Source organism: Salvia hispanica, chromosome 3 (genome assembly GCF_029641045.1).
Source record: "Salvia hispanica isolate PSC_SH4W2 chromosome 3, Shi_PSC_v1, whole genome shotgun sequence".
NCBI classification, from domain to species: Eukaryota; Viridiplantae; Streptophyta; class Magnoliopsida; order Lamiales; family Lamiaceae; genus Salvia; species Salvia hispanica.
Window position 1 is genome coordinate 36,009,631 of NC_142694.1, and position 23,885 is coordinate 36,033,515.

General features: G+C 35.8%; 6 protein-coding genes across 12 annotated transcripts; 4 read left to right on the forward strand and 2 right to left on the reverse strand.

Annotated features, from left to right (window-relative positions):
• Positions 1-3,482: 3,482 nt before the first annotated feature.
• On the forward strand, positions 3,483-7,224 carry LOC125211106 (squamosa promoter-binding-like protein 3). Of its 6 annotated transcripts, none has more exons than XM_048110800.2 (5): positions 3,483-3,724; positions 4,775-5,433; positions 5,509-5,642; positions 6,039-6,254; positions 6,810-7,224. In XM_048110800.2, the coding sequence occupies exons 2-5, from the start codon at positions 4,841-4,843 to the stop codon at positions 7,118-7,120; spliced, it is 1,254 nt and encodes a 417-aa protein (XP_047966757.2). In that variant the 5' UTR covers positions 3,483-3,724; positions 4,775-4,840; the 3' UTR covers positions 7,121-7,224. The 6 variants fall into 6 exon arrangements, with proteins under 6 accessions (XP_047966757.2, XP_047966759.2, XP_088922396.1 ...); XM_048110802.2 differs by having other exon boundaries at positions 4,820-5,433; XM_089066270.1 differs by having other exon boundaries at positions 3,487-3,588; positions 4,820-5,433.
• A 308-nt stretch (positions 7,225-7,532) lies between these two features.
• LOC125216961 (non-specific lipid transfer protein GPI-anchored 1-like) lies at positions 7,533-9,987 on the reverse strand. The gene is made up of 2 exons (XM_048118752.2): positions 9,589-9,987; positions 7,533-7,936 (listed from the first exon to the last, which is right to left on the reverse strand). Exons 1-2 carry the CDS (start codon positions 9,929-9,931, stop codon positions 7,746-7,748), a joined length of 534 nt encoding a protein of 177 aa, XP_047974709.2. The 5' UTR covers positions 9,932-9,987; the 3' UTR covers positions 7,533-7,745.
• A 4,571-nt stretch (positions 9,988-14,558) lies between these two features.
• On the forward strand, positions 14,559-16,861 carry LOC125212900 (arabinogalactan O-methyltransferase 1-like). Its single transcript, XM_048113191.2, has 2 exons — positions 14,559-15,106; positions 16,392-16,861. The coding sequence occupies exons 1-2, from the start codon at positions 14,583-14,585 to the stop codon at positions 16,696-16,698; spliced, it is 831 nt and encodes a 276-aa protein (XP_047969148.1). The 5' UTR covers positions 14,559-14,582; the 3' UTR covers positions 16,699-16,861.
• Positions 16,862-18,284: 1,423 nt separating this feature from the next.
• LOC125215984 (arabinogalactan O-methyltransferase 1-like) lies at positions 18,285-19,604 on the forward strand. The gene is made up of 2 exons (XM_048117577.2): positions 18,285-18,828; positions 19,068-19,604. The coding sequence occupies exons 1-2, from the start codon at positions 18,305-18,307 to the stop codon at positions 19,372-19,374; spliced, it is 831 nt and encodes a 276-aa protein (XP_047973534.1). The 5' UTR covers positions 18,285-18,304; the 3' UTR covers positions 19,375-19,604.
• A 1,417-nt stretch (positions 19,605-21,021) lies between these two features.
• Positions 21,022-23,794, forward strand: LOC125213833 (Ubiquitin carboxyl-terminal hydrolase family protein). Of its 2 annotated transcripts, XR_016137077.1 has the most exons (3): positions 21,022-21,140; positions 21,782-23,334; positions 23,428-23,794. XR_016137077.1 is itself a non-coding variant. In XM_089068292.1 (2 exons), exon 2 carries the CDS (start codon positions 21,784-21,786, stop codon positions 23,053-23,055), a length of 1,272 nt encoding a protein of 423 aa, XP_088924418.1. In that variant the 5' UTR covers positions 21,022-21,140; positions 21,782-21,783; the 3' UTR covers positions 23,056-23,794. The 2 variants fall into 2 exon arrangements, 1 of the variants encoding a protein (XP_088924418.1); XM_089068292.1 differs by having other exon boundaries at positions 21,782-23,794.
• Positions 23,004-23,704, reverse strand: LOC125213835 (uncharacterized). The gene is made up of 3 exons (XM_048114586.2): positions 23,603-23,704; positions 23,405-23,473; positions 23,004-23,292 (listed from the first exon to the last, which is right to left on the reverse strand). The coding sequence occupies exons 1-3, from the start codon at positions 23,702-23,704 to the stop codon at positions 23,218-23,220; spliced, it is 246 nt and encodes an 81-aa protein (XP_047970543.1). The 3' UTR covers positions 23,004-23,217.
• Positions 23,795-23,885: the final 91 nt, after the last annotated feature.

Consider the following 23,885-nt stretch of genomic DNA (forward strand, 5'->3'; position numbering starts at 1 on the left):
ATAGTAATAATGTCTGTATGACTATATTTAAGAACCCTATATAAGAAATAGTCGCAAGGTAGCATTTTAACTTTATTTAATTGGAATAAAGTTTGGCTCTTAAGTTGTGGTCCCTAGCTAATGTTTACGATTATATAGGTGAGGTGTCGATCACCAATTCCTTCAATTCTGAAATTAGCATATTAGACATCTTTTTTTTTAATAAAAAAGAACCAAACCGAATTTATGAAAATTTGATTTGAACTATAGTTATCTAACACTAATATTTTAATCAAATTCAAATCGAATAGAATAATAACAAAATTAAAAATTTTAAAATGACAACCATAGTACTATTATTATTTCGGTTTGAGTTGGTGTAATTATTTGAATTTTGAATTATTTGTCTACTCCTATTTGAATATAGCACGTATTTTCTTTTTTTATGCCATTAGAAAGGCTCAAAACCATAAAAGGCGAGCAGAGGTCCAACGTACAAAGGAAATTCAAAAGGCTAACAAAAACAGCGGATTAACAACTAACAAAAGAAGGCCTACAAACCATAGACAAACACCAAAGCAACCAAGCAACAACACCCCAAGACGCAGCCAAAGAGAGAAGAGGAGATAGAAAAGTCAAACCTCGAGTTTCAGGGTTTAGGGTTGGGGTACTTTTAATCTCTGTTCCAACCTTTGATATTTCTTCTCGAAGTCCACGAGTGAAAGTGCAAAATTAACATTTTCTTCTCGAAGTCCCAATTTGGTTCAAAACCTTCAAATATCATTTTATTCCGAATAAACTGAAATCGACCATCATATCATGTAAAACAAAGAGATCCACAACTTTCTGTCAAACTTGCGAAAGGAGTGCCCAACCAAGATAGCAAGCATGCTATTAGCTCTTTGGGTAAGTAAAAGAATATATTCCACCTGTTGCGACAATAGCACAAGAGGCTACTAGATACTCTGCATCAGTATCGTCATTGTCTAAGTTCCGAGCAACCTGCAACACAAAATTAGATTATGTTCTTATATTTGTATTTTGTTTGTAGTAGTAAATTAATGAATTTTTAAAATAGTATAGACTATGGTGTGTGATCAAATACTAACTAAGTTACAGTAATAACTAATAACTAATATCAATTATGCCTGTTAAAAATATCAACAAGAAGATATACATTTATCAATCTTTTTGTATTAATAAACTTATGTCTTTTCTGTTGATATTTAAATTTACATGTTATATTAATATAATTATGTCTTTGTATTAATAATTTTAATACATATAATTAAAAATTATTAGTTATTACTTTAAATTAGTTAGTACAGAACGTATAGACTATAGTATATGATCAACATCTCACATGTAAAAACACAAAAGCAAGACAATGTTTTAATATACATATATTAAAATAAATGAATAGTTACAAAGTTAAAAATGACCTATGCTTTCTTAAAGTTTATTTAGACAATGATGTACGCTAGATTAGTTGAGTTCTATTAATTGCGGCGGTCCCAAATACCAATAAGTTAAAATATGTATTAGATGATAGATCAGTGGCAATTTATGTTCAATTAATTTATATCAAATTAATATCACGATTTTATCTGTCTTTTATTTTTGAAATTTTGTCTCACACAAATCACGTTTAATTACACGGCAGAGCAGATTTGACGATCTACATCGCAGGACACATTTTTGTCCAGATAGAAACAATTAGTTTATATAAAACATATTCATACTAAAAAAACAAATTTAAGACAAAAAGTAAGATGAAAAATAAATTGAATGCATAAAGGAAATGTTACGTCCACAAATTTTCTGTCTTGTGTGAATTATTCCATGTCAACTTCACACACCATTGTCAACATACCACTTGTGAACCCTATTTCACCACAAGATATTTCACAAGTGAATTGGCGGATTCATAACATAATTATAATACGAATTTATTAGGCATAAGTGATTAGCAGGATAGAATAAAAGGGAGAATGTTTTCTTAATAATAGCCAATAGAATAAAAGGGAGAATGTTTTCTTAATAATAGCCAATAGGTAAAATTATAATTCCACTATATTAAAAAAGAACTCAAAACAACATTGTTCGGTGTCTTTTACTTCAAACAAAAGAAAATCGGTAGATTGTGAGGTTTATTTCGTTTCGACTTTCCCAAGGGAGAATTAGATAAAGGGCAAGCACACCCTCTTGCCCCATAAATGTGCACCTGGGTCGATCTCAATTTTGCCCAAGTTTGATCAATTTCTAGTCATTCCCATAATTTTCAATAATGATCGATTATGTCACAACTTTGATATTTTTCGCAATTGCCAATAATATAGGATATAAAGAAATTATGTATAATGGCAACGGAAAATACTATGTGGACAAAATATTCGATTACTTTTACGTGAGTAGAGATTTTTTGTTTTACACATGTGCACACCCCATCGATAAATTCAGATCCATAGTAGAATTTTTCATCACGAGATGATTTTAAAAAATGTCAAAATTGTACTATAATTACTCATTTTAAAACTTGATCTAACTTCTATCATTTTTCAAACTATTTGTCCTAAGAAGTGACTGCATCTAAATTGTTATGTAGTGTAATTAATTTAATTTTTCTATTAAGATGTTGACATTGCATCTCACATTTGGATAGACTTTTTTTTGCCGTGCGAAATTAGATAATTTGGGTAAAATGTGAAAAGGCACAAATTTAATTTTCCAAATTAAACTCATAAAATTAGAATTTTAGTTTTCCTTTGTTGTCGTTTACGACTCCATCAATTTCACAAAAATTTTCTTAATGCAATTATTTCTTTTTTGAGAAATTCATTCACACATCAATTATTTCTTTCTTTTGGCTTTATTCTATCCAAAAATCTATCACAAAAATTTTCTTAATGCAATTATTTCTTTTTTGAGAAATTCATTCACACATCAATTATTTCTTTCTTTTGGCTTTATTCTATCCAAAAATCTATCGGAAAAAAGAAAGATGATAAAGTGCAAATATTTGCATAAAACGTGATAAATGATTAATATTAGTACTTACGTCCACCAAAATTTGTCCCACTTTGACTCGACACGAATTTTAAGAAATGTAATGAAAAGTGAATTGAAAAAGTTAGTGGATTGTGGGTCTTACTTGTATTATATTACTTTATTCATCCCGCTTTAGCAGTCTCATTGACTTTTCTGCTCTCTTTTTGTAAAAATGATAAAAAACAATTAAATTGGAGAAACGGTAAAGTAAGAGAGACAAAAATATAGATAAGACTATTCTTTATATTATTCTCTATCTTAATTTACCATTTCTTATTTTTAACTATTTTTTTTATCATTTTTATAAAAAGAGGACAGAAAAATCAATGAGACTTTTAAAGCGAGACGGAGGAAGTAGTTTTATAATAAAATGTGAGTAGGAATGAGTTAGTGGAAGATGAGTCATCAAGACTTTTAACGGACGGAAGTGGTATTTCTTTCAAAAATGTTCCATTTCAAATGGAAAGGAATTGATTCATCAACAAAACTGCAGAAACAAGAATCGTACATTCCGGTAGTGGAAGAGTTGAGCAGCCTCCCCAACCGTCCGATCTCCCACCGGTAATCTCATCAATGGGACCCACCTCCTCTGCATAAAATAGCTCACACCATTGTTATTGCCAGTTTGCCCCCATCCCCTCTCATTTCTCACTTTCTCCTTATGGTAACATAAAATTCACCCCCCTTTCTCAACTGGGTAAGCTGCACTTCTTTTTCTTTTCAACAAAATTGTGTTGCTTTTCATGTCCTTGCTTCTGTCTAACTAATTAACTAATGATTGCTTTCTTGAGTAATTGATTGCTTTCTGTTTTTGGGGGAAACAATTGGGTGAATTTGTCTGCAGTTTGGGGGTTATTAGTGAAGACTTTCCTCATCAAAGATGGAGTCTTGATTTTGATGGTGGGAGGGATTGATTATATGCATATTTTTGGATTTTGTTTTGTTTTATTTGGTGGAGAAGAGAGGCCAAAAGCAACATATTTAGGTCTGTTTCTTTTCTGTCTCAAGGCAGTAAGACCATTTATCTTCTCTTTAATGGTTATGTATAAGAGGCATGGTTGTCAATCTTGGTGGGTGCCCATTGCTAGTAAATAGTAACTGTAAAAAGGTGGAGTCTTTATTGCTATAAAAAAGGATGGTGATTGATTGGGATTGCAGGCAGTTCAACAGTGAAATTCTGTTTTTTTTCCACTCATCTGAGTAAAGGGGCTAAAAAAAGAATGTATATTACCTACCACTTTCTTCTTTTTTTCTCTAGCAAGTTCTATTCATTTTCATCCATTGTTGGAGAGTTTTCTGCCTTGGGTTGGTTTTTGTGGTAGGAAATTTTGAACAAAGATTAATTAGGTTTCTTATTCATAGCAGTATGTTTGAATGAACCTATTTGTCTTTGCTTGTGTTATGTTCTATTTGCAAAGAGTATGTTTCTTATTTGTAGCTGTTTGATTGGATTTCTTTGTCTTTGGTTGTATTTTGTCTTGTTAATTTGAGGGCTGAGTACATGGGCTGTTGGTGATGTTGAATGCTTTATATGATGCTTGTTAGTTATCATGGAGCGTAATGATTTTTCATAGTTTTGCTTATCCTTGAAACAAGGAATTGTAGCTTTTCCATGGGGTGATTACTTACGTTGTGATGTCTTCATGGTAATTGTGATAACTGATAAAGTGTTGTTATGGATATCTTATTAGTTGTCATTCGATCCTTCTGAAGTAGTTTCGCTTATTATGTTGCTTGTTACGCGCAGTTTCTTCATCTATAATTGTATGATACATCGTTCTTGCTTGGTTAGTTGATTGAGAAACTCCACCTAATGAGCCACTGTTTGGAGATGGATTGGAATACTAAGTGGGATTGGGAAAGCTATGACGCGTTGGGTTCAAAAAAGCTGCAACTAGTAGATTGGACTGTTATTGATGATCGGGAAATTGATGCCGGATCCTTCAATCTAATGGCCGGGTGTGGGAACAGTGGAGCCTCTGGCTCGGAAGGCGGTCGTGTTTCTTCAGCAAAGAGCTCAATATCAGTTTCTGATTCCTCAGCAAAGAACCTCATGGCTAATGAAGATTTTTCCGGAAATTTTAAAATTACGGAATCAGAAGGAACTCCGGAAGCTTCCATTGGCTCGGTAGAGCCACTGATCGGCCTCAAGCTTGGAAAGAGAACATACTTTGAGAACAGCGGGGCTGGAAGCCATGTCAAGAGTGCATCAGGCGCTTCATTGAAGAAAACTAAATCGGCAGGTGGAAATCTCCCAATGCCTCGCTGTGTGGTCAAGGGCTGCAATGTTGACCTTACAACGGCCAAAGATTATCACCGGAAGCATAGAGTTTGCAACATCCACTCCAAAGCCCCAAAGGTCGTCATTGATGGCCTTGAACGCCGGTTTTGCCAGCAGTGTAGCAGGTAGACACAGATATAAAATTGTATCACATCATTTACATGTTTTCCGAGTTTTAATGCTATTCTCTCTGTTTGAAGGTTCCATAGCCCGTCTGAATTTGATGAAAAGAAGCGCAGCTGTAGAAGACGACTTTCTGATCATAATGCACGACGCAGGAAGCCACAGCAGGACGTCATCCAGTATGCTACAAGGCTCCCGTCACCATTCTATGGTATACTTATCCATTTGAGCCCTTTACAGTTTCTGTTTGAAATATTATAAACACGAGATGTTTGCTTTCCAACTCTTAAATATTACCGTAAATGCCCGTTGTTGAATGAGAACACGTGCACAATAATTTGGCATAAGTAATCAATCTAAGCAACTATATGGACACTGACATTAAATATGATCATATCTGGCTAATTGGTGTTGGAAATTTCTCGGTATGTAAATAAATGCATTGACAGCTTATCATACGTGAAAATTGCTCGGTGTGCATTTAGGGATAAGCCGCAAACTGGAAAGAGTAGTGTGATAGGAGGGAGTTGAAAAATGCTGACTTCCTGTGCTGAAGATTTATTCCGAGTTCGGTAGTATTAGCCTAATTTTCATATGTTGTGTGCAGGAGGAAGGCAGCAAATGAGTTTTCTGTTGAGCAACGGTCCACCAGTGCACGCTAAGTTCACGCTGACAAAAGAATATCATCCTTCGAAGTCTAGTGGAGGCGGGGCTAGCAGCGAGAAAATGCATATTCCGGGAGCTAAACATCCACATTTCGTTAACACTCCAGCCAAAGGATTTCCGGCATCAAAGATCTCTGTGGCTGATGTTTCAAATCCAGGTCTGTCTTCATACAACTCAAATCCTCATTTGCAGTATAGCTTGGAAAAAAATTTCTTCATGCTTTAAGACACTGAGGCGTCGTTCTGTTGCTTTGACAATATTATAGCGATATACTACAATATAAGATAAGTAAAGATTGAATCCCGGCAAAAAAAAGTACTCCCTCCGTCCCGGAATAGAAGTCCTATTTAGTTATGGAACGATTTTTAAGAAATGTAAGGAAAAATGAGTTGAATAAGTTAGTGGAATATGGGTCCCACTTATATCTATTATTTTATAACAAAATGTGAGTGGAATAAGTTGGTAGAATGTGGGGCCTACCGCCTACTTACCATTTATGGTAAAAGTGAAATAGGACTCTTATTGTGAGACGGACCAAAATCGCAAAACAGGACTCTTATTGTGGGACGGAGGGAGTAATTATTTGGTTGGAATGATAGATTGTCATGTGATTATCCGTCGGAGATTATGTTGTGAGTTTCAATCTCACGAAACGAACATGAAATCGATACAATCTTGATTGGTCAGTTATGTTTGTTCTTGCAATATGTAGGTTCGAAGGTATCCCCATATTCTTCCCACTTAGATGCAGCGCCCGAGTATCCTCGTGCTCTCTCTCTTCTGTCAAACAATTCGTGGGGGCCGGAATCCATGGCTTGGAATCTGATTCATGAAAATGAAGCCCGCGCAACTCAGCCTATAATGCATGGAATCCCTGAAGGCACGCCCCTGTCGTCTTCATCCTCTTCGGAGTTCTGGCTGCATCCGCCCTGCGCGCATCAGCATTGGCCGGCCGACGCTAGCTTCCAGCTGTTCGTAACACCATGCGAGGAGACAGACATGTATTCCAACATATTGAACTGACTACCATTCAACAACAATGTTCTAACTTGCTCTTTTGCTTTGTTGCTTTTTGAACTTTTGTTGCACAAGGATCCATGTTATGAAACTTCTAGATTTGTTGATGAGCGTTGTGTGAATGTTTGTGTGTTTTTTCTCATTATGTCTTCAGCAATTACATAATATAATCATCGTAATATAAAACAATGCTAAATTTATCCAGAAGTTAAAGCAAAAATTATGATTTAAATGACAAATTTTATTAAAATTTTAATTGTATGACACAATTAAGAAATGTACAAATGTTGTGATTTAGTTAGATATTTTTTCGTAATAGCAATGGTTGTTGGATAACTCAAGATAATATGGATGCATACAAAACATATCTTGGAATCGACAAGAAAACCAAAAACAATTAAAGAAACACACACCGGAGTATGAAATGATGGTCACATAAATTGGGTGCCGCCTATCCAAGTACATAGACAATAATTTTTTTTAAATATCACAAATTTCAATCTATCTTAGTACATATGTCGAATATAATACGCACTTAGTGAATCAAAATGGAGTGTAACTCATAGTCCAACATCACAAAATGCAAGCAAAGTATGGTTTTTACATTACAAATTGGCATTCAAATCACAGTTTAAGAAGGCATCAACCCCAAGAGGAAGATCGCCATAGCCACACATCCTGCAACTTGAGGTTTATGCCAATCCCCATTACTGGGTGCCCCCGAGGTTGATGGCGTCCCAGGTGTCACCACCGGGGCCGTGGTTGCCGAGATGTTGGTGAAGATGGCAGCCTCAGTTGAGTTTGGAGGCAGGTTTAGAAGCTCTTTCCATCGCAAATATAAAAAAATTTAATAATTCTACATAATCATATGACAACAATTTGAATATATAGAATAATGTATTAATAAAATGAATGAATTTGGCAAAAAGAATCCAATGCACATATAAATACCATTAATTAAAAAATTGAGTAATTTTTCGGTGAATTTCTAAACTTTTATAAAATCCCAAGTTTGCATACCAGCTTTAAAATTTACTACTTATCTTTAAATTATCAAACTATTGATGTATTCTGATTTTGTAATGAATAATTGTTTCAGTACTACTTACTTAGTGGTACTTTATGACGTCAACCGAAACGAAATCACGTTTAGGCAACAAAGCAACATTGAATTATGATATTTATTAAGCCAATATTTGCATGTAAATTCCTAAACTCTTTGTAAATTCTTATGTTTATGTTTTCAATAATATTATACACTTATTATAACAACAAATTAATCCAATACACCTTATTGTATCATCAAAACTAATCCCATAATTACTAATCAATTAAGTCAGTCGAACTAGTAAAAGGTTTGTCCATTGACAAAAAAAGTATTATATTTCAACATAACAAATCATAAACATATTGTTTATTACTAATTACTTAAGTTACTCAAACTACCATTATATCATTTGGAATATTTTCAATTTAAAGTCATTACAAATAGTGGGTTATGACTCATGTCACACATCTATCTGCTTCCAATATCTAAGTGCATGTTTTTGTACATCCCTCCATTCTCTTTAGCAATTTTCTTAAATCTATTGCATCGGTACATGAACTTTTTTCTCAAAAAGAAAAAATAGCAAAAATTGGTGGATGCACCATCATCAATATCCAACCCACATTAGTTACATTGCAGAAAAAATATTGATATTTATATTTTCTTACAAACAAATATATATACTAAAAATTAATAAATGTAGTCATTTTTTATTTTTGCAGTAGTTTTTTCTGCCAAACTATTTTGTCTTTCCCCTAAATTACTTATGCAGCCATTTTTTCTTTTCTAGTAATTAAGTACGTATATAATTTCAGCCTCAACCCATCCTCCAAATCCCAATATTTTGGTCTTACGAAGATTCTCTTGGTAAAAGACTGAATAGAATTTTTAACAATTTTCAAGTACAATTTTTTTTTAGAAAAGAGAGGTTGGGTTCGCATGTTTAATATATGGAGTAAAATGTATTACTAATTGATTTTAAGGTGAAATCTAACACAAGATCTAGATTTAGATATTAAATATAGAAAGTAAAATCAACTTAAATATTTAACGCATTATTCCTAGTACTACTCCCTCCGTTCCATAGTAATAGAGACATCTCATTTTGCGCACTCGTTTTGAAAAAATAATTATAAATAGTTAAAGTGGATAAAAAGTAAAGTAAGAGAAAGAATAATGTAGAGAAGAGTCTTATCTATAATATTCTCTCTATTACTTTACTTTTTCTCCAATTTAACTATTTATAATTATATTTTCAAAACGAGTGTGCAAAATAAAACGCATCTATTAGTATGGAACGAAGGGAGTAGTATTTATAATTAATTAATTTGAAGATGAAATCTAACAAAAAATTGAAGTATTACATAGACTTGAATAAATGAGATTGTTACGAAATCCGAGTAATAAAAAAAAGGAGAAATCTTACTAGGGCATTCAGAAATGGTAGCATTAGCCAAATTACAAGCCGCGGGCAGCTGCAGGAGGCGCGCCTCCTGCACGCCCAAGCTCTTTATAGCGGCATTGGATCCGTTGTGCACCTGCTGAATAAAAAGGCAGAGGCACTCCGGATCCTCCTCCTTCAGCTCAGTGGCCGAGGCGCAGCAGTCCTTGCCCGGGGCCTGCGCCTTGGCCGTCACGAACGACAGGCACGGCGTCACCTTCTGGAACTCGGACGTGCACTTCTCGGCGATCGTCTCGGCCGTGATCCCCACGACCGCGAGCCAGCAGAGGACCGCGGCCGCGAACCGAGCGCTCGTGTTGTTACCCATTTGTGACTTTTTGCTTTGGAGCGTTGGGAGTGTATATTGATTGGGGGAAAAGGGGAGGTGGTTGGGAGCGGTTGAGGGATGCATCCGCCATTAATGAGCTCTAAGGAATTCTACGTGTTCAAACACTTGGCGCAATGCCTGACACGTGGCGCTATCAACTACCGATTCCTTGATTCTTCTTCACATGCTAGTAGCATTCATTTTAGGACCTTTTTACTAAATTAACAACTACATTTTTACATTATAATTGTCGACTATGGTTACCACTAGGATTAAATTGGCGGTTTAGATGGTCAAGTTTTGGTTCTACTGTTTTCACACGGTTAATTGCTGGTTTTGGTTTCAACTTGCTAAAATTTTGCATATAATAGATGAAACTGGTAGAAAACTGCTAGTTCGAAACCGAAGTTATTGTCATTTCCATTTAACCACCGGCATAATTGGAATCGCCGGTTTAGAATTAGAACTGATAAAGGTACAAAGAGACCAATTTCGATTTCAATAATTTTGAATTGTGAACCGATAATTAATTTATGTTTTTATGTCAAACATGGAAGAACGTGAAATAGGGCAAAAAATGGCGAAAACCGGTAAGTCCCGCCAAAATCCACAGGAAGCAGATTTGATTCAAAGTGGGTACCACCAAATATAATATCGTTCATATTTCGCTTTTGGCACGAATGCAATATCAAATCTAAATATAAAAACGTAAAAGAAAGAAAAAAAAATAGTTTTACCCTTCGTGTATGCACGTGACAAAATTATGTTACTCCACATAGCTTATATGAGGAGTATTATATATTTTTTTTTATAAATTACATAAAATTCTTTTATTTTTTTTTTCTAGATACTTCAAATAAATGGATAAAACAATAAAATAAATTTTTGGGTAAGAAGACGAAAGGGAGAAAGAAGATGATCGGAGAAGACTAAGAATCCATCGGTAAAAAGGTGCGGATAAGAGGCTCCTCGTAATCGATTTGAAACGAAACATTGCGGGTCACAAATATGGGTCAAAGACGGATCGGAGCGACACTTGGGGCGACCCGGAATAATGGGCTTAAGTGGTGTGGGTTTTGGGCAATGGGCTCAACAATGGTCCACATTGCATTTTCAGTTAGGTGTATGAATATGAAGATGTCACGTGGGAAGCATAATTAATTGGGACTGCCAAAATGCTTTCCTAATTCCTACCAAACATTATACATTTATTAATGTCGATATATCTTCACACATTTATGAGTTTAGCCATATCCTACTATATATAACTGGCGATATACAATTAATTAGTACTATTAGGAGGCATCACTAATTATACATGTGTCGTAATATGCTGTCTGAATTAAAAAAATGATTTTGCATTTAGAATATTGAAATGAAAGAAAAAAAATCAAGGATACGGAATTTCTATCGGAGCGGATCTCCTGCTCCACTTCTCCTGCTCCACTCTTGCTCCACCTCTCACAATCAAATAAAATAATATTATAACTATGATAAAAATTAAATAAGTGATGGTAGATTATTTTATTTGATTGTGAGAGGTGGAGCATGAGAAGTGGAGCAGGAGATCCACTCTGAATATCTAGGCTCACAGGTAGGGATGTCAATTGGGCTAACCCGCTCGGGTTCGGAGCAATCCACTCGGGTTGTTGGGCTATTTGGGTGCCGGTTATTCGGGCTGTGAATTTTTCGGCCCTAACCCTAAATCTTCGGGTTTCGACCTAACCCACGGACTATTCGGGTCAATAGTAATCTTACCTGTTACTTTCTATCCAATCCAATATTCTAAATTATTAAAAAGCATGACTGTTGCAAATAGTAAAGTATTATCAAAGTAATCAAGAGAAAGAAAATAATAGCAATTGAAAAGTGAAACAAAATAGATAAACATATCGTTTAATTAATAGCACACATGAATCTGACTACAATTAACTAGAAATCATGCATTCCATATAACCCTAACTTTCAATTTGAGAGAGAAGACATAATTACCACATATTCTTCATATCAATGTTATACTAGTATTTAATATTGATATTTCCAAATATACTTCATATAAGTACATAATCCAAAATTTTAATTATATTTTTATATTAAATACTCAACCCGGGCTAACCCGCAACCCACTCGGGCCAGCCCGCATAACCTGCTGACCCGAACGGATTAGCCCGTGTAGCCCGCTTTTGAATATATGTTGCGATTTTCGGCCCTAACCCTATGATTTTACCGGATAATTCGGATCGACCCGCGGGTTTCGGGCTAGATTGACATCCCTACTCACAGGTCTCGACTATAATAAGCTTTCATTTTTGGATTATGGGAGAAAATTTCAATGTATTCTAGGATTATATTATAAGTATATATATGAAACACTGGAAAATTTGAATTTGGCAAATTTAGAAATTTGAAAATATGGAAGATTTTTTTTTATTATTTCTTTTTTGAGAAGAACATATGCTCAAGCCTGTAGCCACGATGAACTACTTCTCAATAGCCAAAAATCTAATGGAAAAAACACACACCAAAGCAAAAAATTAACCAACATCCTAGTCGAACAACAAAAATCAAGGACAACGAGCTATCAACAAAATAGAGAATGTAGTAGAGAATACAACACCCAAGACTCAAGTCACCAAAAGAAAGTTCTCATGGTCAAGATACAAGTAGACACAAAACGATAGGTCAAACAAAAGATGAAGTCAGCTTTTCTTAATTCTATGTTGTTTTCTTGGATTCTGATTTGGCTATCAAGTTCCCATTAGGAGCTCTTGTCTCATCGTTGATTATTGCGTTCTCTCCAAAATCTAACTACATCTCATTCATCATTCATTTGATCCGATGGAAGGATAATTTTGGGCACCAACCTCAAATCCAAAGGCCAAGTCTAAATGTTTCTTCTCGAACTCCCAAATGGGGTGAAACTCCTGAAATTGATTTTATTCTTATGTCCCAGGTGGTCGACCACACGTAATCACATAGAAAATCGCTATCCAAAGCTTTTTATCAAACTTTTGGGATAACCGGACGAGAACCCTTTCCGTGCTTCTTATCAATTAGCATCTTAAGAATGATTAGTCCCAAGTGATTTGTAGTATTTTTTATTTAAATATGATTTATCACAAAGTGTGTGGTGTGGGTATGTTGATTTCCTCCCAGATTGTATATATAGTTTAATCTATTTATAACAGTTACTAAGATTTGTATTTCTTCCCACAATTAAAGATTGAAATCAATAATTTTCAAATGTGACATAGTTATCTACTAGCACTCCTATTTAGCATTGAATATGGGATGAGTCGAGTACTTATAAAAATATCTAGCCGACATATTATAGATCGTCACACATTTGGATTACAATGAAATTAAGCTAAGATGTGTTATTGCTGTCCACACAATTTTTTATTATAATTTTAATTAATATTAAAAAATTATTTAACTCTTTTATTTTAATAATTTAAAATTATATTTAAAGTGAAATCTAAAAAAGAAGGTTTAGCATCCCCTGCATGGATTAAGTGTAATGAATGAACATTAATTTCTTGCACCCTCTAAATCAATACTACTATATAGCTAGGAATTTAATAATAGTATTAGTTCTACTTTATTGTGGAGAAGTTGAAGATTTAAAGTTGACGAGGAAGATGAGGTTTAAACCGTTTAATAATTGTAGTAGTGTTCTAAATGGAAATGAACTCCCTCTCTAGTCTATTATTTGATCTATTTTATCGATATTTTGGATTTAATGTATGTTTTCTATGTTATAGTCATTCAAGACTTAACCACCTCTTTAATGATCTTATCAATCATCATTAATAACCACAATTACGTATATAGCTTATACATATATCACTGTAAAAGGTTACACCCTCAAATAAATAAAAAGTACTGTACTCCATATTTTATACTACGGAGTATTAGTAATATTTGAAAGAAATTATCACTTTAGACTTTAAATTATTAATGCATTATCAGCTAACACAACTGAATAGTCTAAAACAAAATAGAGAAACTTAAGCAACACCTAAAGTTCGAAAAGTCAACCCTTTTATCAAAACCAAAGTACTAATATTAAGTGATATCATCTTTATCATATCGTAACGAAGTTTTAAACTGGGGAGTATTATTAAGAAGTAAAATTAATTAGAAAAAAAGATCTTAGATAGAGTAGAAGAGTTGAGTTTGGGATCTCAGATTCTCAATAATTTTTGTCAATTCTTTCCCCGACAAATAAGATTATGAAGGATTGATGGGAATATAATTCTTATCGATCCTTAAATGAAAAAAAATAGTTTGGATTCTGAATTTATATTTTTATTATATAAGCTACTCCATAATTAACTAATCGACGAAATAATTAGAATAAGATAATAAAATTGTTCATTGAGAAAGTAATAATAATAATAATTACGCCAATTAAAATATATGTTTTGTTGGAAATAATAGTAGCGTACGTATTTTGTAAGAGATGTAATATTCATAATTACGCCAATTAAAATTTAGTACAATATTAATCATGAAAAGATGTAATTTTCATAATTACGCCAATGAACACCTTTAGTTAAAATGTCAAAATCCCACTAAAGAATAAAAAAAAAATGAAGTAGGAGTAGTTTAAAATGGTGTATCCAAACCCAAAGTAGTCCCAAAAACAATGCAGAAAAGCAACAACCAAAGCAAGAAGGCAGAGCGGCAGTGGCCCCTGCCCCTAGTGGTCATGGGATCGATCGCCGCCGCGTCGCTTGTATTCGTCCTCCTTGCAAAAAACGCCTCCGCGCCATTCCTCTGCGGCGCGAGGGCGTCCTCGTCATCAACGAGCCTCCAGCTGGAGGCCGTGCTCCAGTACGCGACGTCCACGGTGGTGCCGCAGCAGTCGCTGGGCGAGATCTCGGTCACGTTCCGCGTCCTCCGCGCCCTGGCCCCGGCGAACTTCCTCGTGTTCGGGCTCGGGCGGGACTCGCTCATGTGGGCCTCCCTCAACCCACATGGCAAGACGCTGTTCCTCGAGGAGGACCCCAAGTGGGTCCGAATCGTCTTGCGAGACGCCCCCGCCCTCCGGGCCCACACCGTCTCCTACCGCACCCAACTCTCCCAGGCTGACGAATTGATGCGACATTCCCGCTCCGAGCCCGACTGCTCTCCCTATAAATCCTTCCTGCGTGCCAACGACAAATGCAGGTAATTACCAATCACACAAGTATTGTTAGTGAAAAAAGTCTCTCATATAAATAATATAAAAAAATTCCTAAATTACAAACTTCATAATTTTGAGAGATAAGAGGATTAGTATGCTGTTTATCGCTGAGAAAATATTTCATTGTAAATGATGTTACATGGATTTTGGCTAAATTATTTGTGCCATGTTGGTTTTACCGTTGTTAAAGCCATTAGCAACGACGGCATGCATCGGTTGGTAATCCATATGTGACAAGGCTTAGCAACGGATATTACGGTTATATCAATAGAAATTTAAGCGGTATGAACCTCAATTTTTTTACCCATTAAATGTCTCATATTTTTTTGTTTGAACTGTCTTCAATAAATGTCTCATTTTATTTTTACTATTTTTAATAAATGAAATCCACATTTCACAAACTCATAATTAGTACTCCCTCCGTTCCATAGTAATGGAGGGAAAATTTTTCGGAACGGAGATTAAGAAAAATTGTGTTAGGTGAGTTAAGTAAAGAGAGAATAAAGTGGAAAATAAAAAAGGTAGAGAGATGAAAAGAGAAAAAAGTAAGAGAGAGTAAAGTAGGTGTGGAAAAATGTGTTGACTTTTACTAAAAAGGGAAATGACTCTATTACTATGGAACGGACGGAAATGGAAAAACGCCCCTATTACTATGGAACGGAGGGAGTATAAAATTATAAAAGTAGGGTCCATATTTCATTAATTTTTCTACTCACTTTGCTTTTCAAAGTCAAATACTCCAACGTCCCTCATTAATTATCCACTTTTGCTATTTTCGTCCGTCCCTCGTTAATTGTCCACTTTCACTTTTTACTATAAATAGTAAGTAGACCCCACATTCCACTAACTCATTGTACTCCACATTTTATTATAAAACCAATACATAAAAGTGAGATCCTTATTCTACTAACATTTAAACCCACTTTTTTCTTCATATTTCTTAAAACTTGTGTCGGAATCAAAGTGGATAATTTTTAGAGGACGGATGGAGTAACTTCTTAAAACTTGCATCGGTCAAATATGTGACATATACTTGGTCCCAAACAACAAGGACGAATTTACTAAGGGAGTGTGAGGGGCAATTGCCCCTTCTAAATATTTTTCATTTACTAAGTTGTTAATCAATTTATTTATTTTTTAAAAATATCCTTAATAAATGTTCCACCTCAAACTCCTAAAATTTCTTCATATAAATATATTTGTCCCTGCTTAATTGAATTTCTAGAACCGCCTTTAAAGCATTTTACTGAATAAATTTGTTGTGCGTAGGTTAGCGTTGAACATGCTGGAGAATGAGGTGTACGACACGGAGTGGGACCTGATAATGATCGACGCGCCGCGGGGGTATTACCCAGAGGCGCCGGGGAGGATGGCGGCGATATACTCAGCGGCGGTGATGGCGAGGAACCGGAAGGGAACGGGCGTGACTCACGTGTTCCTGCACGACGTGGACCGGCCAGTGGAGCAGAGGTACGCTGAGGCGTTCCTATGCAAGAAGTATTTAGTCAAGGAGGAGGGGAGGCTGTGGCATTTCCAGATACCGCCCGCCGCTGATTTCAACACAGACTTTTGCTAGACTGTGTTGACTGGACTACGAGTTGGTATAAAATTATTAAAATAGATAGATATGAAATAAATAAATTACTCCTACTTTGTTGTCAAATCATGAAATTTATTTTAATTTTTTCAATTTTGCATCTTCGATGAAACTATGAAAATGAAAAGGAAAAATTATGAAATTTGGATCTGACGCTAAATTTTTTTGATGGAATTGTATCAAATATGCCAGTTGAAAAATTATATGTGTATGAAGTTGCTTGTCTCTTTAAATCATGAGAATCTATATATACTATGGTGGCATTGGGTACATTTGATATAATAATATTGAAATATGATATATAGGATGAATAAAAATAGACTTATTAGAATTAAATTAGTGACGAGAATGAGTATGAGATGTATACATAAGAGCATCCACAATAGGAGTGGACATCCCGGCAGACAAGTCCAAGGACATCCCAAAAACACCTTCTGCCATGTCATAAGATATTCCACTGCACTGCCACGTTCACTAGGATATCCCATTGCACAATAGCGGACAAGAACTTCTGTACACTAAAAATATTCGGAAAATTGAATATGCCAACTCAAGAAAATGATAATTAATATTGTACAGTGTCAAAAATAAAATATAGAAACTTAAGCAACACCTTAAACTAGAAAAGTCAACCCTTTCTTCAAAACTAAAGTATAATATTAAGTGATATCATCGTTATCCTATCGTAACGAAGTCGCAAGAGTAGTTTGTTTACTGGTATTATTTAGATATAAAATCAATTAGAAAAAAGATCTTAGATTGAGAAGAAGAGCTGAGTTTGGGATCTCAATACTCTTGTCAATTCTTTCCCCGACAAATAAAATTGTGAAGGAATGAATATGATCGATGGGAATATAATTCTTATCCTTTTGTGAAAAATATCAAAAAAATAGTTAGAATTCTGAATTTTTATTTTTATTTTTAAGCTACTCCATAAATAACTAATCGATTAAATAATTAGTTTAAGATAACAAAATTGTTCATTGAGAAAGTAGCAAGAATAATAATAATACGTTAGTAGTATAATACAAGATTTATTAAAATTGTACTTTTCATATGATCGTTGTAATTTTACAAAAACGATACATCTATTAATATATGTTTTGATGGAATTAATAGTAGCGTAACATCTATTAATATTTTTGATGGAATTAATAGTAGCGTATTTTGTAATGATGCTATTTTATTGATAAAAATTAAAAGGTGTAATTTTTCTTATTTGTGATAGAAACATTACGTTACATGTTCAAATAAAAGTACTACTCCATAAAACATTAGACGACATACTCAATGAAATAATAGTACTACTAATTAATAATGAACAAAGGTGACTTAGGGAGTAAAAAAAGGAGGTGACTTTATTTTACTATTTTAAATTCAACACAATTTGATTTTAATATTTTCATCCGCGCCAATTTCGATTTTGAGAATCATAGAAAATCATCAATAATATCAAAATTGACAATATTAATCATGAAAAGGTGTAATTTTCATAATTACTCCAATTAACACCTTTAATCAAAAAGTCAAATGAAGTGTAGTAGATTAAAATGCTCTCTCCAAACCCATAGCCCCAAAAACAAGAATGCAAAAAAGCAACCACCAAAGCAAGAAGGCCGAGCGCCGCTGGCCCCTGCCCCTAGTGGCCATCGGATCCTTCGCCGCCGCGTCGCTCGTATTCCTCCTCCTTGCCAAAAACACCTCCGCGCCATTCCTCTGCGGCGCGGGGGCGTCGTCCTCAGCGACGAGCCTCCAGCTGGAGGCCGTGCTCCAGTACGCGACGTCCACGGTGGTGCCGCAGCAGTCGCTGGCCGAGATCTCGGTCACGTTCCGCGTCCTCCGCGCCCTGGCCCCCACGAACTTCCTCGTGTTCGGGCTCGGGCGCGACTCGCTCATGTGGGCCTCCCTCAACCCACATGGCAAGACGCTGTTCCTCGAGGAGGACCCCAAGTGGGTCCAAACCGTCATAGGAGACGCCCCCGCCCTCCGGGCCCACACCGTCCCCTACCGCACCCAACTCTCCCAGGCTGACGAATTGATGCGACATTTCCGCTCCGACCCTCACTGCTCTCCCCATAAATCCTTCCTACGTGGCAACCACAAATGCAGGTAATTACCACCATAGTTTATTGAAGTATTGTTAGTAGAGAATGAATTCCTCTTCATTTCAAAAAAAATCCTAACTCAATCGATTTTTTTTTTTTACATCAACGTAAAATTTAGAAATTTCAGCCTCTATCGATATTTATTTATGTTACAAGGGACGGAAAAGTATTATATTTATGGAGTGACTTGTCATCTATTGGTTGGAAGGAAAGTGTTTTACTGGATAAATTTGATGTGCGTAGGTTAGCGCTGAACATGCTGGAGAATGAAGTGTACGACACGGAGTGGGACCTGATAATGATCGACGCGCCGCGGGGGTATTTCCCGGAGGCCCCGGGAAGGATGGCGGCGATATACTCGGCGGCGGTGATGGCGAGGAACCGGAAGGGAGCGGGCGTGACGCACGTGTTCCTGCACGACGTGGACAGGCGGGTGGAGCAAATGTACGCGGAGGCGTTCCTATGCAAGAAATATCTAGTCAAGGCGGAGGGGAGGCTGTGGCATTTCGAGATACCGCCCGCCGCCGATATCAACACCGACTTTTGCTAGGCTGCGCCGCGCCACATCGTCACTTGACAACGAAATGGTATAACTAAAATACTAAAATAGATAGATTACAATAAATAAATTATTACTACTACTTTGTTGTAAATCAGGAAAATTAGTTAAATCTTTCCATTTCGCAATCAGAAGGAAAAATTATGAAATTTGGATTTTTTGATCTCAAGTTGAATTTTATTGATGAAATTGAATATGATAGTCGAAAAATCATACATAAATATGTCCCCTATCGGTGAGTTTTATGATGTCGTTTATTCTAAAGAGTGACGTTGTTTTGTTGTAAAACATCAACAATATATTATACTTTACTACTTATACGGTCGAATTTTTTCAAAGTGGAATAATTCGAACAAATTAGTAGTAATATATAATGATTTTTAAATTAGCGAAATATATCAAAGTTTGACCTAAATTCATGAATTTTTCAATAATTTTTTAGCTAATTTATTGTAGGAAGAATATGTTAGGTGATCGATGATTAGAAAAATAAGGTTAAGTAATTTGTCAGTTTATATCACGAGAATTGAGAATCTATATACTATGATGGCATTCGGTATATTTGACCTAATAATACTGGAATAATTAGAGATAAGCAAAATATAGTAATTATTTATAATTAAATTAGTCACATGAATGAGTGTGACTAAAAGACCGTGAAACAAATCGAAATATATATATTATCTAAGCCAAACTATAAAAGAAAGAGTAACCGGAAAAAATACTACAATAAATAAAAGCTCTGATCATAGACAAGTAATGGAATCCCAACTTGTGCTATTTATATTTCGTTTTCACAAATAGGAAAATCTTAGTTCAATTATAGATGTTCCCTACTTTATAGAAACTTTTGTGGTGCTGTCAAATTTAGGGTTGGCATGTTGACTCTCATCATTAATTTGTGTGACAAATTATCTTCTTTTAATAAAGATTAAAAAAAGTTTGTTTTTACTAGAAAATTCTGCATGAAAAGTGGAAGCTATACATAGGATCTTTTTAATCTCTTTTTCCAATCAAATTTGAATTGCCTACCGTAAAATGGTTGATATTCACGTAGATCATCTGCGATTAAGTTTTTAAAGGGTTTTAAGGGTATATTTTACATTTAAATTACTAAATTTCGTCAAATTTTAATTTCACATATCCTCTTTTAAAACTTATTTTTAAAAGATTATTGATTCATTTTCTTCAAGATAACTATTGATTTGTTCTGATAAAAAAAATTTATGCTAACATAGCTTGGAATGGTTATCTCATTTTGTGGAGTACTCATTTTTAAACTATTCATTTTGTGGAGGGCCCGAATTTAGGTCGTTGGTGCTGCTTTGATTAATGGAAAATGAAAATTAATGGGAGAATAGATGATTTAATTTGGGGATAAATTAAAGGTCAAAGTAAAAAAATATAAAACGACACCGTTTTTCTAAAACATAAGCCAAGTCCATGTACACATTCCGACACCTCATCAAACAAGAGTCTAATTAACAATCATAGGTAAGTTTGTGATATTATATATCTACCTTAAAATTTATAAAAGAAAGTAATATTCTAGATAATATCATGATATTAAATCCTAGTACAAATATTATACTAATTCAGAATTTGTTGGGCTTTTATTTTAGTTTAGGCCCATTTACATAATATAATTTTTTTGTTTCAGAAATAAGCGGAAATAGGAAACGAGACAGAAACAAAATTGGGCACTCTCCCTCTCTCGTCGGACAGTCGCCGCCGATCAATTCCAGCACGCATTCGTGGTATATCTCTCTCTCTTCTTTCTAATTCTTTGCTCTACTGGTTAGTATTTGTAGTTCATGTCTTTATGATGAAAATTTGGCGGAGAAGAAATTGATATAGAATCTGTAAATTAAAATTTGGGGATTTATCTTGTTTAAATTGAGTTTATTTGCATGTTGCTGTGAGAACATTTGAATATGATTTGAGGTATATCTACAATTAGGAATTTCCCCTCTCTTTCCAGCTCAAATTTCTATACAATGTAGCTACATGTGTCTTCTGCCTTTTCACCAAAGTTCAGCTGAATTTATAGTGATTTTTCATAACATTTATGGCTGATTTGGGGAAAATGGTTATAGATCCTAAAAGCTTCAAATTTATCCATACAAACTAGACATCCATAAGTCTCATTTGCCACTAGTTTTGTTGATTTTCGACTTCGGAGCTGATAGCAATGATTTTCATGGTTGGTGCATCATTTTACCTGTTAAAAGTTTGAAATGGTTAAAGAGTGGTCATCTTATTCTAGCTAAGTTTTCGACTTAGATGTTGTGGCATGTTAGGAATTTGGGCATCATTTATTCGGTTGGTTTACTGATCGAGTAAGAGTGTTACGTACGTATGGAAGATAATCAATCTGATTATTCTTTCCTTCTAACAGGTATGAGATTCCTAAACAAAATCACTGCCACATCGCGCTCTTTATTCCCCGGTGGGCCGTTTACTGCCTCGATACAAATCCGTTTCAAGAAGCCCGCCAACACAGCTCAGACTCGTCTTGAGACCCGAACCCTTGACGCAAAGCTCGACCGCCTCGCCTCCCACCACCGCCGCCTCGTCCTCATCCTCGGTCTCTACGACGTAGTCTCCGCCAAGAAACGCGGCCCCTACGTCTCTGTCAATCTCCTCTCCCGCTGGGCTTTGCACGCTGGCGTCGACACCCTCACCGCTGGCGAGATCCTCCGCAAATACCCTCACGTTTTCAAGGTGTTCACGCACCCGGTGAGGAGGAACGCGTGCTGCACATTCACTTCGAAATTCGTCGAATTGTTGAAGCTGGAAGATGAGATCTTGATCAACATGGAGGATGCCAATGTGATTAAGATCAGAAAGATCTTAGCCATGTCCGAAAATGGGAGAGTTCACATACATGCGATCAGATTGATGAGATGGGAACTGGGGTTACCCGAAAATTTCAGGGATTCGATAATCAGAAAGCGTAGCGAGGTATTCAGAATGGTAGATTTAGAGGTCGTAGAGTTAATCGAAGGGGCGGTAAGCTTCACAGCAGAGGTGGAGAAATGGAGGGAGAGAGAATACAGAGAGAAATGGCTGAGTGAATTCGAGACGAAATACACATTCCCCATTAGTTTCCCAACAGGGTTTAAGATCGTTGCGGGGTTTAAGGAGAAGCTGAAGAACTGGCAGCGCCTTTCCTACCTGAAGCCTTACGAAAGGACGGATAGCATCCGCGTTCGTGTTCGCACGTGCGGAGGAGTCGAGAGGTACGAGAAGCGCGCGGTCGGAATCATCCACGAGCTCCTGACCTTGACCGAGGAGAAGATGATGGACGTGGAGAGATTGGCGCATTTTAGAAAGGATCTCGGGATTATGGTTAACGTGCGCGAGCTCCTTTTGAAGCATCCCGGGATTTTTTACGTGGCTACTAAAGGCAAGAGTCAAATTGTGTTTCTTAGAGAAGCTTACAAGGGAGATTGTTTGGTTGAGGCAAATGCAGTTTATGATGTTCGAAGACGGATGTTGGAGCTCATGTTGTTGGGTTGTCGTAATGCGACGAAATTGAAAGAAGAAGACGAAGACAGAGAAGCCGGAGGGCGTGGAGATGATGAAGTTTTCAATCAAAATCAGAATGGAAGAACACCTGTGAAAGATGGTGATTTTGTCATTCCAATCTTGCAGAATTACTTCAAATGATGATGTGATTCCTCCTTACACAGGAAAGGAAACCTAGCTACACAGAAACTAGCATAATGAAACCCAAACATGAAATCAAATGAATATGGTTTCAACGACAGGAAAAATAAAAATATAAAAATAGAAGGAAGCATGTGACATGGTGATCATGATCTCTCTCTCTCACTTGTTTGAGTTAACAGCATCCTTGACAGCATCAACAGCACCTTGTGCCTTCGCCTGCGCCTGCTGTCCCGCCTATATCAATGGGAAAAACAACACATGATCATGATTTATCGGGTTTGTTCGATTTTCTAGTTTTGTCGATTCTTATAAAAGCTCAGAACATAGTTATAAAATGTGAATATACATTTTGACATGATTCTTTAGCAGATTGTGCAGCATTGCCAGCTTTGTCCAGCAGCTGGTTGCCCTTTTCCTGCCACACCAAATAATTCAGTTATAAAATCTCAAATAGGACTTCGTCCTTCCGTGAATTTGACTCCGTTCGGATTTAAGAAAAGTGGAATCGCATGGAATATGTATCTTTTGTTGATCAAGGTTGTACCAGAGCCTGGCCCTTGGTCTGTCCGGCGTGATAGCTTGCATTCTCCATTTTGATATAGAAATTTGTGTGTTGGTTGATTTGATAGAGAGACCTGTTTAGCATTGCAATTTATAGAATTTTGAGGGTTGTTCCATGTGGCATCAATGCCATAATTATCTCTTCTTCTTGATTCACAAACACTTAGATCCTCTATTTTCTCATGTCATTTTTTCATACATTATCTTTCTCCAACGTTTAATTACACCACTTATAAACAAAATTGTAACTGCACTCTTTAAAAAAA

Bases quoted from the DNA above. Each gene is read 5' to 3' on its own strand.
- LOC125212900 (XM_048113191.2), top strand. From the start codon at position 14,583: ATGCAGAAAAGCAACAACCAAAGCAAGAAGGCAGAGCGGCAGTGGCCC. The intron at 15,107-16,391 runs GTAATTACCAAT...TGTTGTGCGTAG, and splicing joins CGTGCCAACGACAAATGCAG to GTTAGCGTTGAACATGCTGG.
- LOC125213835 (XM_048114586.2), bottom strand. From the start codon at position 23,704: ATGCTAAACAGGTCTCTCTATCAAATCAACCAACACACAAATTTCTAT. The intron at 23,474-23,602 runs GTACAACCTTGA...TTGGTGTGGCAG, and splicing joins AGACCAAGGGCCAGGCTCTG to GAAAAGGGCAACCAGCTGCT. The intron at 23,293-23,404 runs GTATATTCACAT...CCATTGATATAG, and splicing joins CTAAAGAATCATGTCAAAAT to GCGGGACAGCAGGCGCAGGC.
- LOC125216961 (XM_048118752.2), bottom strand. From the start codon at position 9,931: ATGGGTAACAACACGAGCGCTCGGTTCGCGGCCGCGGTCCTCTGCTGG. The intron at 7,937-9,588 runs GTAAGATTTCTC...TGCGATGGAAAG, and splicing joins TACCATTTCTGAATGCCCTA to AGCTTCTAAACCTGCCTCCA.
- LOC125213833 (XM_089068292.1), top strand. From the start codon at position 21,784: ATGAGATTCCTAAACAAAATCACTGCCACATCGCGCTCTTTATTCCCC.
- LOC125215984 (XM_048117577.2), top strand. From the start codon at position 18,305: ATGCAAAAAAGCAACCACCAAAGCAAGAAGGCCGAGCGCCGCTGGCCC. The intron at 18,829-19,067 runs GTAATTACCACC...TGATGTGCGTAG, and splicing joins CGTGGCAACCACAAATGCAG to GTTAGCGCTGAACATGCTGG.
- LOC125211106 (XM_048110800.2), top strand. From the start codon at position 4,841: ATGAGCCACTGTTTGGAGATGGATTGGAATACTAAGTGGGATTGGGAA. The intron at 5,434-5,508 runs GTAGACACAGAT...CTCTGTTTGAAG, and splicing joins TTTTGCCAGCAGTGTAGCAG to GTTCCATAGCCCGTCTGAAT. The intron at 6,255-6,809 runs GTCTGTCTTCAT...TGCAATATGTAG, and splicing joins GGCTGATGTTTCAAATCCAG to GTTCGAAGGTATCCCCATAT.